At 38.1% G+C, this 20,533-nt stretch overlaps 1 protein-coding gene across 5 annotated transcripts in view; it reads right to left on the bottom strand.

Annotated features, from left to right (window-relative positions):
* bmal1b (basic helix-loop-helix ARNT like 1b) overlaps positions 1–1,706 on the bottom strand; it is a 48,303-nt gene extending 46,597 nt beyond the window's left edge. For 2 of the 5 annotated variants that reach the window (XM_077201761.1, XM_077201762.1), the window contains exon 1: positions 1,565–1,685. In XM_077201761.1, the coding sequence (XP_077057876.1) occupies positions 1,565–1,587 (23 nt within the window). In that variant the 5' untranslated portion in view covers positions 1,588–1,685. Of the gene's footprint in view, positions 1–1,564 lie in introns of all 5 variants that reach the window. The other 3 variants (XM_077201765.1, XM_077201764.1, XM_077201766.1) reach the window with 3 other exon arrangements.
* Between the last annotated feature and the right edge of the window lie 18,827 nt (positions 1,707–20,533).

The raw sequence follows: 20,533 nt of genomic DNA, 5'->3' as shown, positions 1-20,533 counted from the left end.
TGCCTAAAATCATTATTGACTGTGATACCCAATGATCCCCATTATACCATGAAGCTCCACAATTAATTGCAAAGAAACATCTTGAAACAAAAAAGTCAGTTAAGTCAGTTTTGGATTTGCCTTAGGATTTTATATTGGAGATCAAGGATGAACTAAAATTCCATTATGCAGTATGCACCTCTGACACCAAAAAACATACTTTGTAAACTGTATCTTTGTTAACAAAACTGCACATGCCTATAAGCTCAAAATGTTGAATGTAAGTACGATGTGTAAATAAAGAAATATGATATGTAAATACACAAGTATGATGTGTAAATACACATTGATATGGAAGCTTGTTTCCGCCACGGAATATTTCTTGCAATTGCAAGTTTATAACTCAGAATTCAGATTTTTATTTCTTTTTCTCAGAATTGCGAGTTTATAACTTTTTTTCTCAAAATTGCAATTTTATATCTCACAATTCGGACTTTATAACTCGCATTTCCAAGAAAATTCTGACAACAGAGCATTTATATTACGCAACTTTGAGTTCATTTCTTACAATTCCAAGTTTATTACTTGCAAGTCTGACTTTTTTTCTCAGAATTGTGAGATTTATACTCGGATTGCGGGGGAAAAGTCAGAATTGTGAAATATAAAAACTGATATGGAAACTTGTTTCCACCACGGAATTAAATTATTGCAACTTTTTATCTCACAATTGTGACTTTTTCCTTGCAATTACCAGTTTTACTTCACAGGTATGACTTGTTTTCTCACACTTTTCTAGTTTATATCTCGCGATTCTGAGAAAAATATGAGACTTGCGAGCAGAATTGTGAGATTCCCAAAAGAGCTCCCTAAAAAGCACTCATTCCTGACCGTGATGTCCAATGATCCCCAAAACTGCGGTACAAGGTAAATGTAATTATGATGCCCAAAACAGTTGCACGCACCTGATGCTCAAAGTAATGCTGAATGATGAAAAATTATGCTGCAAGCGCCAATAACACTATCAAATGTTGCCTAGGAAGCCACTAGAAGTCAGCTAATTGTGATTCGAGATACAGTTTCTGTGTTTACCTTAGGAAAAGGGGATGAGAGTTTGCAGTGACCTCGCGCATACCGTCACAGTGGAATATGATCAAGCGCTCGTGCGCATATTTGAGCGACACGCAGTACAACGAAAGCACGTGCACCGTAATGTGTTTATAGATGCAAAGACTCCGCTTAAGACTTAAACCAATGTTTTCATCAGAAATATGACACAGTTGTGCGTAGTGATGCGTAATTAACACGTTCGTTTACTTCTTACTCTGACCTTATATAATCTGACATGAGTTTTAAGAGAAGCATGTAGGTTTCTGTAGTACTACTAACACATGAACATATTCATTTTTATGAACCGTGTCAGGAATAATATATTTTAAAATGATACTGCTCCATAACCGGTCGAGATGTTAAAAACTTTAAAGCACGTCTCGCGGAGACTAGCGAATTAATTAAGATGTACAGCAATATTTGCATAAACAACAGCATACAGTTCAGCACGTTTAGAGGTCAAACATGTTTTACTTACATGAAGAAGGCAGAAAAGCACATGTATGATCAAGCGAATATGGACAGCGCTGGACAGTATCAGCATACATTTGCTATGACCTACTTTCCTCTCAATCTAATAACTAGCGGACCACTAACCTACTTATTGGGCCAATGGCGTCTCAGTGCAGATGTCGCGCTGACTCCTTTGTCCAATCAGAAAAAGACTGATGCATCTAATAGCCAATGAGAAAAAGCGGGGACATGGCGTAGCCAATAGAAATTCATCAAAACATTGCTGCTTTATAACAACAGTAAACAAAGTGCTAGTGGTGGATTCCGCTAACAACGCTACTCTACGTCATTTAGGCTAATACTTATTTGTAATTATGTTAATCAAACACTAAGGACTCTCAGAGTCAGGTGTACGGTTTTTATTCCGTAGTTATTCCAGTAAAATGCCTTTTTTTTTTTGTCCCTCCTGTGTGGAGTGACTTGAATGAAACGCTGGAACTAACTTTTGCTATCAGGCATTTGTTTCTTTAAAAAAAAGAAAAAAATCAAACATTTTTATTTTTAAGTATATCATATTTTAATATGAATTCAAAATAGCCTATTTGTTCCTAATGTCGTCTTCTGGTTTGTCCCCAGCAATGTGTTTGTAGCTGTTATTATTTTGCTAATTTGCTAACTAATATGCACAATTGATTTTAGCTGAGAACAAAAACTAGGATTTTGTACTTAGGCTAATCCATATATTAGATTTAAGTCCACGCACTATAATATTTTATTAAAAAGATGCTCAGTGCTCAGCAATTGCGGGAACTATGTTACCATAATAACTCCCCATTACAAATAATGTACTAGGCTATTACATAATAATAATAGCATCATCTGAACTCCTCGAGTATACGAGTCAATGTCAGTCAAGTCAAGTCATCCTCATTTATATAGCGCTTTTAACAATGTAGATTGTTTCAAAGCAGCTTTACAGAGACAAACATATAATTTAAGGTAACAGAGATTGGTTTGGTTTTATAGTGGCTCTTGAAAAATGTTTTTTTTCCAGCTAAAGTTAGTTTTGATTGATTCACTTCCGTCTAAATGATCATTTGTATGTAAAAAATACCAAGTCTTATATTGGCAGGTAAGATTGCATTCAAGTAAAGAAGATTAAGTTAATGTCTGCTTATGTTAACATTTATTATTGTGGATAACATTTTATAAGACATCATAGGTTATGTTGCTCTGTCGCACATAAAGCTCACTCTTGATTTACAGCAGCACAAACGATCACTTACACATGTTAACCGCTGGAGAGCGCCAAAACACTGCAGTGGCATTATAAAGCCACTTTAGGAATGGATTCAGTTTAGTAATTCATGGATATTTTTAAAGTTTAAAAAATATCCAGGATTTTAAACTCCTGCCTACTAATAATAATTATTAGTTTGACTTAAATAAAATAACCCCCTTTTACTGAGAATATTTTTTCATTGTAGTCTTTTTTTCTGAAGAAGCTGGTTGTTGTTATAGGCTAAGCTATGACTGTGCAAATAAAGAAAGATACAGAGATATCAACAGATACAAAGCTTCTCAATAACCGTTCATTAGACTGACTTTCAGTGGGATTAGCGTCGTCTTATTTACACAGTGTAACTGTAAACTGTACTGTATATCACCCACTACATAACACACATAAACAACTGTTCATGGATACTGTGAAGACTCAGGGTGGGCAGCAAATATAGAGCAAACGAATCTGATTAGTTTGTGGTTTACAATTTTAAGGCTAAATGAACAATAAAAAAAAAGTTGCTGCCTTATTTTATTTTTTTAAATACATCAACTTGGATGTTAATTAAATTACATTAAACTGATTTTAAAAATGAGTTGAATCTTGTTTAACTTAAACCATATTTTAAGTTAGTAATGTTGCAGTAATATAAATGGCAAGATGCAGCAATGCAAATGGGCTCTGTTCACCTTTATCATGTTTTAGTCTGACCCTATATGGAAAATAGCCTGTGGGAAATTTCAAATGAATATAGAGGGCAAACTGATGATCCATTAGGATGGCTGAATACTCTTGGGATTTCTAAAACTGTAAACTGGGGTAAATAAACTGTTGACTCATGCAGGGACCAGTTGCATAAAATGCTTAAACTAATTTGAATCCCACAACTGATTCTTGGTCTGACTAGGTGTTCAGACGGTCTTAAAGCGTTGGGCAAGTTGCATAAACACATTCACTCTGTTAAGACTGTAACTTAACGACTCAGTTAAAAACACACCTCAGTTTTATTCAAAGGCCTAAGCTGAGCAAAACTGCATTACAGTTTGGTGCAGCTGCTGTTATATTTATATGACAAAATATTAAGATGAAATTCTGATGGCAGTAATACAAATTAATGAGATCTTCATAACAGTATAGAAGCGCTGTAGTTTTTTTTATTGTTTATTGTGAGGCAAAACATATAATGCAATGCAATACAATGATATCTGAAAAATGAAAAAAAAAATGTTACTCAAAGGCCTGATGCAGGGCCGGTGCTATGGTGGGGCATTCGAGGGCCGAGCCCCCCCCCCCCCCCCCCCCTAGCGGTCATTGATGCCCCTCCTACCACAGGCCATGGCGTGGCCTAATAAAATATCCCTTTTAGTTATTTTTTTAATATTAAATAGTGGCATAACTTTGCTTTAAAAAGTGGCTGGGACAGCAATCGATTTAAATAGTACATTGTGTTTAATTTGTCGTTTAACGAGATCTATGTGTTGGTGGTGAGAATTTTTACGTGAAGAAATAAATAGATCCGATCCGACTACGTTTTGTTTGTATTTCAATGGTCCAGTGGTAGCACTTTTGCCAAGCCTGTCAGAGGTTCTGGGTTCTAATCCCCACTCATATAGTTTTTTTTTCCTCATTAAAACCAATTATGTTTATCAGTGGTTGTATATCAAACAGGGTTTGTGTGCATTTTACTTTGTGATATCACCGGAACGAATAGAGAGTCTCCGCACAAGCCACAAGAGAACACTGTCTGTATCCACACCAATCGCAGCGCAACGAGCACTTTGATCACTTGATTTCAAAAACAACACATTTCAGCGTGCTAGATCGCCTCTTATTTAACAAACGAACGAAATGAATGCTCTGCTAGTTAACTGGAGATGTTTTATTTATTTGTATTATTTGTTCATTAGTATTTGTTACATCCGTGGCGCGAGATGTTTCAAAAGTAGGCTAGTTCAAATTTCTGATTTCTTAAAAAATTAAAGAATAATAACCTAGGGGGCAAAATATTTTTTAGTGATTATGTGAATTACACTGCGTAAACCAAAGTAAGAAGGGTTGGCTCTCAGTCTCCACAGTACATAAAATATTCATTTTATTTTATTTTATTTATGAGGAAAAAACAATGTTACAGACGTGTTCTCCGTTACGGACGTGAGCGCTCTGAAAGCGGCACTAAAAGATGGTTTAAAACTTTCACAGAGACATCAAACAGAAAGCACAAAACCTTTCTTTAACCTGAATTTCGTTTTGTATTAATTGTATCTTAATTTTAATCAATGTTTCATCAACCAATTGCCTGGATTTAATAAATAAGAAGTAAATATAGCAGACGATAGATAAGAAACGGAGGCGCCGGCGCGTGAACTGGAGCTCGTCTCATAGCCTAAATGAACCGAAACTCAGCGTATAAGGTAGCCTAGCGTACTTGCCTTACAGACATGTCTACTTTTAAACAGAATAATTCAAAACGAAAGAAAACAGACTACAGACTGCTCTCTGCTTTTGTAATCCGTATGAAATGTGCATTTCTCTCTGGCGCGTTCACTAGCCTACTGAAGATCGCGAGTCAGCATCGTCAACTTCATCTTAGCCGACCCTGGCAAAGAAAGCACTTGTTTATTAATAAACAATTAAAATATCTCCTTGCTATATTTTACATATTCATAATCATTACTTTTGCCGGTTCTTTGTGACAGCTTTTAGGTGCTTTATTGGCAGCGCCACCCTTACAAACACGAGTCGCCACCGCATCACCGCACACACCAGAATAGGCCATATATATAAAATTCTGACTATATATATATATAGCCCCCTCATTTAAAGACAGGACCCCCCAAAAAATAAAATTCTGGCTAAGCCCCTGGCTGGGACAATATCGACCCATGGCAAAAAGTGGTGGGGACATGACCCACCCGCAAATTACGCCTATGATTAAATGTTTTTATAGCATTTCTGCTGTGTTGGACCATGATGTCGCCACTCCGTCAAAATATTTCTCAAACCGCGGTGCCCCCCCGCCGATGACCCAATGCCCCTCCAGTAGATCTGCTGTGGCGCCGACTCTGGCCTGATGGATCATATTTGATCATTGATACTCACATTTTACCATGATTTTTTCTTTAAAAAAAAATGTTAAAAAGTTCATCTTGAAATATTACTAACAATAGAACATTTATTTTTGTTCACTTTATAAAAATAATTTATAAGATTTCACATATGAAGCAAAAAATATACATCTGAAGGGGGATGTTTTTAAAATTACACTAAAATTACGTGATCATCGGCACTTCCATGGTCCGTCATGTCCGTGCTACCTCAGGTAAGCGTAAGGTGCGCACTCACTGTTTTCCTGGTGCTCGTGTTCTTGATGTCGCCGCACAGATTCCCGAGATCCTGAACGGTGACGAGCGCGTCGGAGCTGTGGTCCTACACGCCGGGACGAACGACATCAGGCTGCGGCAGACGGAGGTTCTGAAGAAGGACTACAGAAGCCTGATCGAGACGGTTCGCAGCACATCGCCTGAAGCAACTATCATCGTGTCTGGACCGCTTCCCACGTACCGACTAGGACAAGAAAGGTTCAGTAGATTATTTGCTCTAAATGAATGGTTAATGTCATGGTGTAATGAACAGAAACTGCTCTTTGTAAATAATTGGAATCTGTTCTGGGAGCGACCTAGGCTCTACCGTGCTGATGGCCTGCACCCCAGCAGAATCGGAGCGGCTGTTCTGTCCGACAACATCTCCAAGACGTTACACACCATATGACTAGTAAGTCAAAGTCCAAATCACAGTCTTTGCTGTCCCAACTTAATTGATATAAGTAGTGTAGAACATTATATAGAAACTGTGTCTATTCCTCGCTTAGTGAGGCCAAACAATAAATCTAGTGTAGGATCTAGCAAAAATCTTATTGTAATTAAACCAGAAAATCTAAATATCAGTGAACAAAAACAATTTCTAAAGCTAGGTCTTCTAAACATTAGATCGCTCACACCTAAGGCGGTTATTGTAAATGAAATGGTCACAGATAATAGTTTCGATGTACTTTGCCTTACTGAAACCTGGCTTAAACCAAATGATTATTTCGGTCTAAATGAGTCCACTCCACCAGGATACTGTTATAAGCATGAGCCCCGTCTGATCGGTCGTGGCGGCGGGGTTGCAACAATCTATAGAGATATTCTTAATGTTACTCAGAAAACAGGTCACAGGTTTAATTCGTTTGAAGTACTTGTGCTAAATGTTACGCTCTTAGATGCAAGAAACAAATCCATATTATCTCTAGCCTTGGCTACCCTATATAGACCTCCAGGGCCCTATGCTGATTTCCTAAAAGAGTTTGCATACTTTCTCTCAGATCTATTGGTCAATGTCGATAAAGCAATAATTGTTGGAGACTTTAACATACACGTAGATAATACAAATGATGCGTTAGGGACTGCGTTTACAGATTTATTAAACTCCTTTGGGGTCAAGCAAAACGTCAGTGGTCCCACTCATCGTCTAAATCATACACTAGACTTAATTATATCATATGGAACCAATCCAACTGATATAAATATTATACCGCAAAGTGATGATCTCACTGATCATTACATGGTAACTTGTATAATACGTACTGCTGAAATTTGTCACGTTGCGCAACGTTATCGACCAGGCAGAACAATCCTTCCAACCACTATAGATAGATTCTCAAATAGCTTACCTGATCTATCTCAGCTGCGCAGTGCACCCAAACAAACAGATGAACTAGAGGAAATGACTAGCAGTTTGAGCACCATGTTCTCTAGTACACTAGATATTGTTGCACCAATTAGATTAAAAAAGGTAAGAGAGAAAACTAAAGCACCATGGTACAACAGTGCTACGCATGCAATCAAGAGAGAAACTCGTAACTTAGAGCGTAAATGGAAACAAACTAATTTAGAGGTCTTTAGAATCGCGTGGAAAGACAGTATGTCACGTTATAAAAAGGCTCTAAAAGCAGCAAGGGCTGAGCATCTCCGCAAACTAATAGAAAATAACCAAAATAATCCAAGGTTTTTATTCAACACCGTGGCTAGACTAACAAATAAACAAACATCACCAGAGCAAAATATTCCATTACAATATAGTAGTAATGATTTTATGAATTACTTCAATGAGAAAATAGAAAGCATCCGAAACACAATTGTAAATATACAATCCTCTATGATGTCTTATGATTCAGCCTCAATTATGGCCCCTCTAGAACAACTACACCGATTTACAACTATAGGACAGGAAGAGCTAAATAAACTTATCATTGCATCGAAACCAACAACATGTTTATTAGATCCAATACCCACTAAACTACTGAAAGAAGTGTTACCTGTAGTCGAAGAGCCTCTTCTTAATATTATTAACTCGTCTTTATTTTTAGGTCATGTTCCAAAAATATTCAAGCTGGCAGTAATAAAACCTCTCATTAAGAAACCGCAATTAGATCCAAATAACTTAGCAAATTACAGACCCATCTCAAATCTTCCATTTATGTCTAAAATACTAGAAAAAATTGTGTCCGCTCAATTGTGCTCTTTCTTACAAGAAAATGATATCTATGAAAAATTCCAGTCGGGATTCAGACCGCATCATAGCACAGAAACTGCGCTAGTTAAAATTACAAATGATTTACTTTTAGCTTCTGACCAAGGCTGTATCTCAATACTAGTTCTACTCGATCTAAGCGCTGCGTTCGACACTATCGATCATAAAATACTCCTGGATCGACTACAAAACTACACTGGTGTTCAGGGACAGGCATTAAGCTGGTTTAGATCTTACTTATCAGACCGTTACCATTTTGTCTGTCTAAATGGGGAAAAATCAAAGATAACGTCAGTAGACTATGGAGTGCCGCAAGGATCGGTGTTAGGCCCTCTGCTATTCTCAATATATATGCTGCCACTTGGTAATATTATAAGAAAACATGGAATTAATTTCCACTGTTATGCTGATGACACTCAATTATATATCTCATCACGACCAGATGAAAACACTAACTTATCTAAATTGACAGAGTGTCTAAATGATATAAAATGCTGGATGACGTGTAATTTCCTGCTATTAAATTCAGATAAAACGGAGGTACTACTTATTGGTCCAAAAAACTACCCACAAAATCCCTTACAATACAACTTTAATTTAGAAGGATGTCCTGTTACTTTGTCCACTACAGTAAAAGACCTGGGTGTTATACTAGACCGCAACTTGACTTTCGAAAATCATATTTCATATATTACAAGAACAGCCTTTTTCCACCTTAGAAACATTGCTAAGCTACGCAACATGCTATCTGTTTCTGATGCAGAAAAGTTAGTTCATACTTTCATGACCTCGAGACTAGATTACTGTAATGCTTTATTAGCTGGCTGTCCTACATCCTCAATTAACAAGCTACAGTTAGTGCAAAATGCAGCTGCTAGAGTTCTTACTAGATCAAGAAAATATGATCATATAACACCTATTTTATCATCTCTACACTGGTTACCTATTAAGTTACGTATCAATTACAAAGTATTCCTACTGACCTATAAAGCCCTAAATGGTTTAGCTCCTGTGTATTTAACAGACCTTCTATCGCCATACAATCCATCGCGCTCTTTAAGATCACTAAATTCGAGGCTTCTGGTCATTCCTAGGATATCTAAGTCCACTAAAGGAGGGAGGGCGTTCTCGCATTTAGCTCCTAAACTCTGGAATAGCCTTCCTGATATTGTACGAGCCTCAGACTCGCTGTCCCAGTTTAAAACTAGATTAAAGACGCATCTCTTTAACCAAGCATTCACTTAATGCTTAACCTTTGATACTGCTGAATCGGTTCGAATGCATTAACATTATGAACATCAGCTATGCTAATTATTTCCCATCTGCCTTTCTGCTGTTATCTCGGGACGCTAGTCCCGAGGTAAATAGCGTTCGTCAGCTCCAGTTTGTATCCAGCCTCTCACGGAGACTTCAGATGCCCCAACGCCTGTGAAGAGACGACTCGACGCCTGTGAAGAGACGACTCAAAGCCGGCGATATGTTATGCCATAAATTAATACTTGATTAACTAACTGTATTTTTCTATGTACATTTCCGAAATGCAATTTCTGTAAAGCTGCTTTGAGACAATGTGTATTGTGAAAAGCGCTATACAAATAAATTTGAATTGAATTGAATTGAATTGAATTAAAAGGATACCTGCTAAAATGTATAAACTCAATCAGATGACATAAGGCATGTAGTAGATTGTGAACAGTTTTTTGATCATGTAGACAATGTCAAGGCCTTAAAACTTGTCTATCAAATATTATACAGCACATTTTATAGGGTAAGGATAGTGACTCTGAACTGGCCCCTGGTGTAAGAGTTTCCTGTAATGAATTACAAGACATTCTGCTGCAAAATTGAATAAAGAAATATCTACGCTCGCTGCTACCCTGACATCAAATAAGTATTTGAATCAAGTGTAATAGACATATTCTAGAACATTTTACACAAAGCAAACAAAACAAAGCTGCAACAATGTTATCGCTGACGGTTTAAAGGTACAATATATGTAAAAAATAAAATAAATAAAAAACTGCATGCATTTTGCAGAAGAACATCGTTTTGGTTGTGCTATTATTCATAATAGATAATGCTTTACAATGAACTCTGTCTGAGAGCTACATATGGCAATCTATCTGTTCAATAAAATACCTTGCTAACCTGTCAAGTAATAAAAACGCCATCATCTTCATGTCGCTTTTACGAAATTTCAAATCCTCAGTTCTCGCCATCTCAGAAAAGCCAAGCCAATGTTGATTCTTGTTTTATTACGATCTCTGTCGTGTTTTGTTTTTGCAGCAGACTCTCCTCTGTTCCGCAATTGTTTAAAACAGGTGATTCCCCGGAGGATGGAGATTGAGTTGCTCTATGTCAACATTTCTCACTCGTTGTGACAACTAACCTATGTAGCTGGAGCAACTCTATTAATGGATATGACGAGACAGACAGTCTCAGTAAGTGATGTATGTATGCAGTAAGTGACGTATGTATGCAATTTCTCGTGAAAACCATCCCTACAGGTCTAAAATATAAACACTCATATTAGGCTTACCATAGTGAATCAGGTAGAACAAAAATATGTTTTGGAAGAAGTGTTGATGATGTATTGACTCATTATAAAAACCAGTCTGTATCTGGTGTGACCACCATTTTCAACACATCTCCTTCGCATAGAGTTGATCAGGTTGTTGATTGTGGCCTGTGTAACGTTGGTCCACTCCTCTTCAACGGCTGTGCGAAGTTGCTGGATATTGGCAGGACCTGGAACACGCTGTCGTATACGTTGATCCAGAGCATCCCAAACATGTTCAATGGGTGACATGTTCGGTGAGTATGCTGGCCATGCAAGAACTGGGATGTTTTCAGCTTTCAGGAATTGTGTACAGATCCTTGCAACATGGGGCAGTGCATTATCATGTTGCAACATGAGGTGATGGTCGTGGATGAATGGCACCACAATGAACCTCAGGATCTCGTCACGGTATCTCTGTGCATTAAAAATGGCATCAATAAAATGCACCTGTGTTCGTTGTCCATAACATACGCCTGCCCATATCATAACCCCACCGCCACCATGGGCCACTCGATTCACAACGTTGACATTAGCAAACCGCTCACCCACACGACGCCATACAGGCTGTCTACCATCTACCCTGTACAGTGAAAACCGGGATTCATCCGTGAAGAGAACACCTCTCCAAAGTGCCAGACTCCATCGACTGTGAGCATTTGCCCACTCAAGTTGGTTACAACGACGAACTGCAGTCAGGTGGAGACCCCGATGAGGACGAAGAACATGTAGATGAGCTTCCCTGAGACGGTTTCTGACAGTTTGTGCAGGAAATCTTTGGTTATGCAAACCAATTATTGCAGCAGCTGTCCGGGGGGCTGGTCTCAGACGATCTTGGAGGTGAAGATGCTGGATGTGGAGGTCCTGGGCCGGTGTGGTTACACATGGTCTGTGATTGTGAGGCCGGTTGGATGTACTGCCAAATTCTCTGAAACGCCTTTGGAGACGGCTTATGGTATAGAAATAAACATTCAATTCATGGGCAACAGCTCTGGTGGACATTCCTGCAGTCAGCATGCCAATTGCTCCCTCAAAACTTGCGACATCTGTGGCATTGTGCTGTGTGATAAAACTGCACATTTTAGAGTGGTATTTTATTGTGGCCAGCCTAAGGCACACCTGTGCAATAATCATGCTGTCTAAGCAGCATCTTGATATGCCACACCTGAGTTGGATGGATTAACTCTGCAAAGGAGAAGTGCTCATTAACACAGATTTAGAGAGATTTGTGAACAATATTTGAGAGAAATAGGCCTTTTGTATACATAGAAAAAGTCTTAGATCTTTGAGTTCAGCTCATGAAAAATGGGGGCAAAAACAAAAGTGTTGCGTTTATAATTTTGTTCAGTGTAGAAAAACAACACTGAAATACTATACCAACTGCAACCTGTACAAAGACACAAAGCCTTTTGCAGTCTTCTGAAAACCTGTCAAGTTTGCACAAACGAAAATGTAGCGCTACTTTAAACGACAATGTCACGGCTGAAGGGAAATGTTTGAAATGGCTCTCTTGTTTCAGTCACTTTCTGGCTATTCTGTGTGGTGATGTTTGCTTGGCGTGGCGTGTGATGGTTTGGTGACAGCTCCTTTTCAAGAGACAGAAAAGAAAAGTGATTGGTGTGCAAACACTGCCTTTCTCGTGAGGCATGAAGACAGCTTAAAGAGAGGGAGGATATCCACTAGCTTAGCTGTGTTGGAATGAACACTTTTTCATGAAGAAATGTGTGACATGACAAACAGGTGAAGTTCAAATGGTTCACACGTCACATGCGAACAGTAAAACGCAGTTACTAAACAGCAATAAAACAAAGCAATTGTTGGCTAATTGCTTTGTCCAGGTTTCTTGTGTGAATGCTTTTGTTGGATTTTCCTCAGGAGAGTCAAAGGCCACTGCTAACAGTACTTTGATGCAGACAAACAAACATGCAGGCAAGTGGATGAGGAATGAGCCAGAGGAATGTACTCTGGATGGCAAACATCCCAGCCTTATTGAATAAGCTTTGCACTGAGAAAGCCCTCCTGATATGACTTCCCTTCTCTGGGTGAAACTGCATTTATGGATGGAAATGGAGGGATTGCTGAGCAAATAAGTCTAAAAGGCTATAAATGTCAGAATCCAGCATTAAAGTTACTGAACATGGAGGGTTTCCGAAAGTGTGCTGCACTAAATGCTGACCAGTATTTGAAGGTTGAGCAGAGAGCTCATTGGCTACTGATACAACAGGAGCCAATCAGCTGTGGCCTATAGAGAATTAAGTGATTGCAAGCAGATTGAGTAGGCAAGAAGGACCAATCAGCCTGTGTCATCTAGGCCTCGTTTACACCGTCAGTGAAATGTGACCCAATTACGATTTTTTGCTCATATGTGACACAGATCGGATGTGTTCTATGACCGTGTAAACAGGAAAAAACACATGCATTCGGATATTTCGAGATCAGTTTCAGGCCTCGTTCATATGTGGAAACAAATCAGATATAATTCATATATGTGCCAATGCGACTATCATGTAAACAGGCAGATCGGATTTTCTGAGGCATTAGGCTATGTCTCCGCAGTTTAATGACGAGAGGAACCCCTGCGCGCATCTGCAAAGGGACGGATGGCCCGACGAAACGTTGTGTCGTCGTAGGAGGGGAATGTGGACACACGTTGACACAACATATCAAAGGTTGGCATGCTCATCCTAAAATTTCGGACCTACTGCTCCTTGTTAAAGCCCGCAACGATTTCATGAAAGTGTGTATCTATAGCACTAATTTTATTTCTTGTGCCATTTACGCCAAAAATATGCATATGATACTCACTTCTAAGGCGTGTAATACGCACGCACTCCATACCCCTAATCCTACCCAAGGGGTTTACAGTCTGTATTATATGTACGCAAAAACTGTTTTTGGCGTATAAATGGCACGAGAAATAAAATTTGTGTTGTATGTTACCACCAGTCCTGAGATCTGAATTGCATGAATGAATGTCTGCTATTGCCGTATGTAATGCTGTTTATGCCATATGCATTTAATAGAATAGAGCTCATGACATCTTATTTTTCAATCTCACTTCAGAAGAAACACAATCCTTACAAATTGGGACATAAAAGGAATTACTGAGACCAATATCATTTCTGCTTTGGAGGAAGAACAGTATCACATTCTGTGACCTTGTTAGGAGATACATGTATGAAGTGTTTCTACCGGCACTTTTTAAACAAAGCAGAAACTAGCTGAGAACGAGCTTTAAGAAACCAGCGCTGAGAAAAAGAAACAATGAAGCAAAACTGGGTGTAACACACACACACACACACACACACACACACACACACACACACACACACACACACACACACACACACACACACACGTACGTTTGGTTTTCCTGTTTCCAAAGACATAATGATTTTTATACTGTACAAACTGTATATACTATCCCCTTACACTAACCCTACCCCTACACCTATACTGAAAACCTTCTGCATTTTTTACATTTTCAAAAAACATTGCTTAATATGATTTATAAGCTGTTTTCCTCATGGGGACAAAAAAATGTCCCCAAAATCCTTGTCCTTGTGGGGCCATTTTCTTTTGTCCCCATGAGGTAAACAGCTTATAAATCAAACTAAGCAATGTTTTTTGAAAATGTAAAAATGCAGATGGTTTTGCAGTGATAGGTAGGGTAAGGTTTAGGCTGCCCATAATGAAGGGTTTATCAGGACACACACTCACACACACACACACACACACACACACACACACACACACACACACACACACACACACACACACACACACACACACACACACACGCACACACGCACGCACAAACGAGTTTACATGTTTTATGGAGACATTACATAGACATGGTATTTTATATTGTACAAACTGTATATCCTATCCCCTACCCCTAAAACTACCTATCACAGAAAAGTTTCTGCATTTTTACATTTTACATTTATAAGCCAAAACATTTTCCCAAAATTACAAGGAATTCGGATATTGCCATCTTTGTGAAGATATTTTGTCTCCATAGCGTAGGGTTTACCTGAACCAAACACACACACACACACACACACACACACACACACACACACACTGACACACACGCACACGGTGCAGTGGGTTGTTCATTAGCTTTCACAACTTTCCCATGTGCATAAGGTAGTTTGTACTCCAGATGAAGCGGCTGTATTCTCCATGAAAGTTCATTCTCCGTTCTCATCCATGAATCAGTGAGGTCAGCTGGAATCTCGAGGGTCCTCTCAGGGAAATTCCCCATTGGTTTTTTTTAATGAGCGAGTCTCTAGGCAGTAATGAGAGAGTCTGCAATGGTTACCAAGTAATTATTTCCCTACCACCAACCCTGTAGAAAAAAACAGAATAGATAATCTGTGTTCGGCGTTGAAGAGTTTAGATGCATGGCAGTGTTAATTTGATTCTGATACTAAAACTACATCTCTATTGGACCTGAATTAACACTGGCAAGTTTGCTGGACATGGTGGCACGGTATTCGACTATATTCAGACTGCAGGCAAAAGAGGCAAAATATTTATTTTTGCTCATGTGCCAGATCTGGGTACATCGAAAATACCTGAATATCAGCAGCTCAAAGTGTTTGATGTAATCCGTAACCTGCAAATATTAGAAAGGTTGTTTAGAAGTATATATAATCGATATAATATATGAAATATTTACACACACCACATAATCAACATACTGTACAAGCTATAGGGCCTATAGCTTAGGGTCCACTGGTACAGTTAGTGGCTATTGACATAGGACACAATTTTGCATTAAAACAACAGAAGTGAATAGAATATGCATGTCTTAAGACACATTTTTAAAGTTTAATTTCAGTTATAATTAGAGATGCCGATGCATCGGCCAATAATCGGTATAGGCCAATAAAATTATTTTCACTATCACCATCAGCCGATTGTTTAGTGCCATTAAATCCTGTCAATCAAAAGGGTGCGGTAAAACATGACCGACAGCAACTCACACTGTGAGTGAAGAAAATCTCTCGTGTTGAGTTAGTTAAGGCAAGTTTTTGCGACAATAATGCATTAACAGCTAAAAACAGCTACATAAAAGCAGGCTCTATTTGACCCTAAGAATCACCCGTAGTTCAAGCCAGGGTTGCCAGATCTGCAGTTTTCCCATGTAATAAACATTGTTGCGCGCCTCCCACAAAATAATCTCAAATAGTTTTGTGCTTTGTTACTTCTAAAAAAAAAAAAACCCAAAAACAGTCATCTTTCAAATTATGTCCATTTTATCATGAAAATCAAACAATAAATGGCGTTTTGACGCTCTTAAATGTGACGGGACAGATCGCTGTAGAGCCTCAGTTCAAGCGGAGCGCGAGTCTATTCTTCCACTTTAATACAAATTATATCTAGAAAAACCTGCATGAATATCAGAAGGTAAGTTCAAAGTCACAGTCCAACTTACCGAAATCCGTATCATGTCTCATGTAATCTCTCAATCAGTATTTCAAGCTTGGAAAGATAGTCAATAAAACTTACTTGTGAAGCTTGAATCTTGCTTGTAAAGCTTGTGAACAATATCCCTTAATGTTGCATTTACCTCAGGAATGTCATCCGTTTGTTAGTTAGCTTTTAAAAAAACTACAGAGGAGCTATTATATATGTAGGTTTGACTAAATTTGTCATGAAGAAAAGTGCTTATGAAAACTACATTATATGTGTAACTGAGTTGTATAAAAAACATTTCAGCTTTAATTGAGTGTAAATATTATATCTGGAAATAAATATCAGTTGAATATTATAGGTCTGTTGTTAATTGTAACCTCTAATATTATAGTGTACCAACTGAGAGAGTTCTCTGTATAGTTTGCAGCATTATTTGGGAGAGATTCTTTTTATCCATAAGAAAAAACAAAATATCGGTATAGGCCGATATCATTAAGAACAACCGGCTATCGTGTCGGCTGAGAAATTTCATGTCGGTGCATCTCTAGTTATAAGTTATAATACACTAAACTACAGAGACCCTAAAGGGACATTGTGAAGGTAAGAAATAAAATAAAAAAATAATAGGATATGGGAGAGAAAATACGTCAATGCTTTTGCATTCCTCCAAAAAACCTTGCGTTCGTAAAACTTTTGTAATGGAAATAATATGAGCTTTGAGGTCAAACTTAACTATATAAAATGCAACGCTTCTCTGGGAACACAATAGTTTTGCAACCAAATGCAAATGTTTTGCAAGCATTGAAACCAAGCTGCAAATGCACTGCCGTACAGTTTTAAAGCATCAGTTACAGTTTTACTGCAAAACTTTATTTTCTACAGTAAATAATACTGCAATCATTTTACAGCAGTTATGCCTCCGAGTATATTCATAAAAAAACATTTTCTCTTGTAGTTAGTCACTCATATTTAATGCAATTTTGTTCGCCTTCCTTGTCAAGTAACATCAGTCCATTCCTGACATTATAATAGCCTTTGCCAATTTGTGGAATGTGTCACTTTTCTGTGTCGTGTTGCTAACCCGCTGCTGTGTCACTAATACAGCCAGGCACTGAAGAGGGCTGCTTTTTATGAACACCCTTCCCAAACCACAGAGTCCTACAGGGGGCCAATCAGCAAAGGCAATGGGCTGACCTGCTCAAGCACACTTCACCCGAATCAGTGACTGTTACGGGGCCCTTAGAGCCGGACACAGGAGGCTTTCCGAAAGCTTTGTTTCTGAGAGCAGAAAGATCAGAGGCCCACTGTGGAGACACGGAGAAGTGTCCTCAGGAATTACACTGGGCTCCACCTCATTAGACGTCGCTGTATGAAAGTAATGACAGGTGTACGGGGCCTGTGGGGCCCTGCTGTGGACTTTGACCCCATTCACAGTGTGGGACAGCAAAGTCTTCACCACGGTGGATTTCCACTTTTGTAAAATGGCAGCTTGTGGACGGGGCAGGGCAATGGAGGGAAACAAGGCACTAAAATTCACCAGAAGAAATGAAGTGACTGACAAATTTGGTATTGAACTCCTTCCATGCTCACACTTGAATAAAGGGCAACAGACAATGATTATTAAAGTTTTTGTTTAACAAAACCCCAATCGTAATTACAATTGTCAGGGATTGTCCCTCTTGAACTGTGTGATCTGAAGCTGAACAGTGAATGAATTGGTTTCTACACCTTATACATATGAGATGAATCAAATATACACTATAGTTCAAAAGTTTGGGGTTGATGAAATTTTGTAATGTTTTTGCAAATAAGTTTGTTATGCTTTCTGTTACGCACTGCTCCAAGAATTGGGTTGAAGATCCAAACACAAACTTTATTTAGTGTAATCCATAAAACAAGCAGAAGGTCAAAACCACAGAGCAAACGACCCAGATAGCAACAGAGTCCAAGACACAGGAAAATCCGGGGAAACAGGCAGAAGATTGAGAAACAGAGAAACAAGGATAAAATGCTAAGAATTGCAGTGTAACACAAACAAGACTTCGCAACGAGTGAATGAACACACAGGGTTTAAATAGGCAAACTTAAATGAGATAATGACAAACAGGTGACAGTAATCAGAACATGATGAGTCCAGGCAATGGGTTATGGGAACTGTAGTACATAAAGCGGTAAAGTAGACAGAAGAAGAGCCCTCTGGTGGTTATCATGGGCACTCCAGCTGGAAGGTGTATATACAGTATATATATATATATATATATAATATAAATTAAATTAATTCCTTTGATGCAAAGCTGAATTTTCAGCATCATTACTCCAGCCTTTAGTGTCATTATCCTTGAGAAATCATTGTAATGTGTTAATTCTCTGAAAACATTTCTTTTTAATATCAATGTTGAAAAAGTTTTTGCTGCTTAATATTTTTGTGGAAACCAATATGCTTTATAATTTTTTTCTGGATTCTTTGATTAATTGAAAATTCTAATAAACAGCATTTATTGAAAAAGAAATGTTTTGCTACGTTATATAATGTCTTTACTGTAACTTGTAATCAATTAGATGCATCCATGCTGAATAAAGGTATTTAGAAAATAGGACCCCAAAGTACTTTTGAACAGCAATGTATAAACAACATAGACATAGCCCAATATTAAAACTTGCATCTGCTAAAAATGATGTAAATGCACAAGTGAGCTTGAGTAATGTGCAAGTCAGAATGCTAATCAAATTGTAAAGATTCTCTTTCTGGAACAACACAGACAATGAAAAACTAAAACATTAAAAATTCACTACATTGTATTACAATGCACTGCATACATTTTTACTAGGTTGTTGCTTACTGACCCATTAAAGTGCCAATCCTTATTTTAGTTCAATCATTTAGAAAATTAGGCGTAATTTAGAACACCTCTTGTCTATTCCAATAGATGTTTACACCAACGTTTAATACTTAGGGTTAAGGATTTGTTCAAATAATAATCCTTGCCTGAACAAGCCATATTAATGACTGCAATGCAGTCAAAAGTTCCTGTGCCATTGTTACTAACATTTTCCTATTTCAGGGATTATGTATTTAGTATTTATTGGCTCAACAGGCTCTTTTACCTGAGGCTAATGAGATAACTCATACTTAAAATGTATTATCCCTGAACTTTGCAGGTTGTCAAAGAGAACAATTTTGCCTGAACATAACATCTTGAGAAGAACTCCCCTCATGTGAGTCAGGACCTAACTGTGAGTTTACCTTGTTTTACTCCAATCCCCACATTTCATCCTGTCATCCACAGTTTGCCTCCATCCCAAGAAAGCTAACAGTAGAGTCAAGAGCCAGCATGCAAGTCACAACAGGGACGGGCCCCAGTCAAAACAAACAATGCTCATTGTGAGAAATGACTGGTTTCAGGAGCGGTATTAAGTCGCTAGAAGTTACGGTTTATGTGTTACACATTAACCAGGTAATTCGTCATCACAGCCCACAGATGTAAAAACCCTCTGAAGACAATATGAGTGGTACCTACAAAAGTCGCATGAGAAGTTTTGCTAGGTCATTTCAATTCAGTTGCTAAGGTTTTGGATGGTTTTTAGCATGATGCTGTATTGTGATATTGCTGGAGTATGTGCTAGAGTGCTTTGGTTTGATAGCTGGTAGAAAAATGATATCAGGCCTAAAAGTAATCAAACATAACACTTATTCTTACAAAGCTGCATATTTTGGTATTAAACTGTTATACTTGAACTGAATCCGTAGAATCCACATGATGTATAGGGCAAAGAATGACAGGCATTTGTGCTGGGAAATCCTTATACATTATCCTCTAGATTTCAGGTAATCAAGATTATATGATTATAAGTAAGATAAGAAAGTATTTGACTTTCTTTTTAAATGCCACTTGACACCTGCCAAACCCTCTGCTTGATCTACCCCTGTGTTCCTCATTGTGTCAAATAGGATACTGAGAAGAAAGGGCTGTTTTTTATTGAAATGAATACATTATACTACTGTATTATACTACTGTATTATACTACTGGGCTGTTGAATGCTTGAATCTGATTGCTTTACGAAAGTAATTAAAAAAGTAGTTCCAGACAAGTCTTGACCGCATTACATGTCCATATCACTTCGCTAAATTATTTCAGTTTTTCAAAGGTCCTTACAGCCT

Source organism: Siphateles boraxobius, unplaced genomic scaffold (assembly GCF_051911475.1).
Source record: "Siphateles boraxobius isolate OS27281-9 unplaced genomic scaffold, OSU_SipBor_1 48, whole genome shotgun sequence".
NCBI lineage: Eukaryota > Metazoa > Chordata > Actinopteri > Cypriniformes > Leuciscidae > Siphateles > Siphateles boraxobius.
The sequence above is the reverse complement of the archived record's forward strand: the minus strand, read 5'-3'. Positions and strand labels throughout refer to the sequence as shown.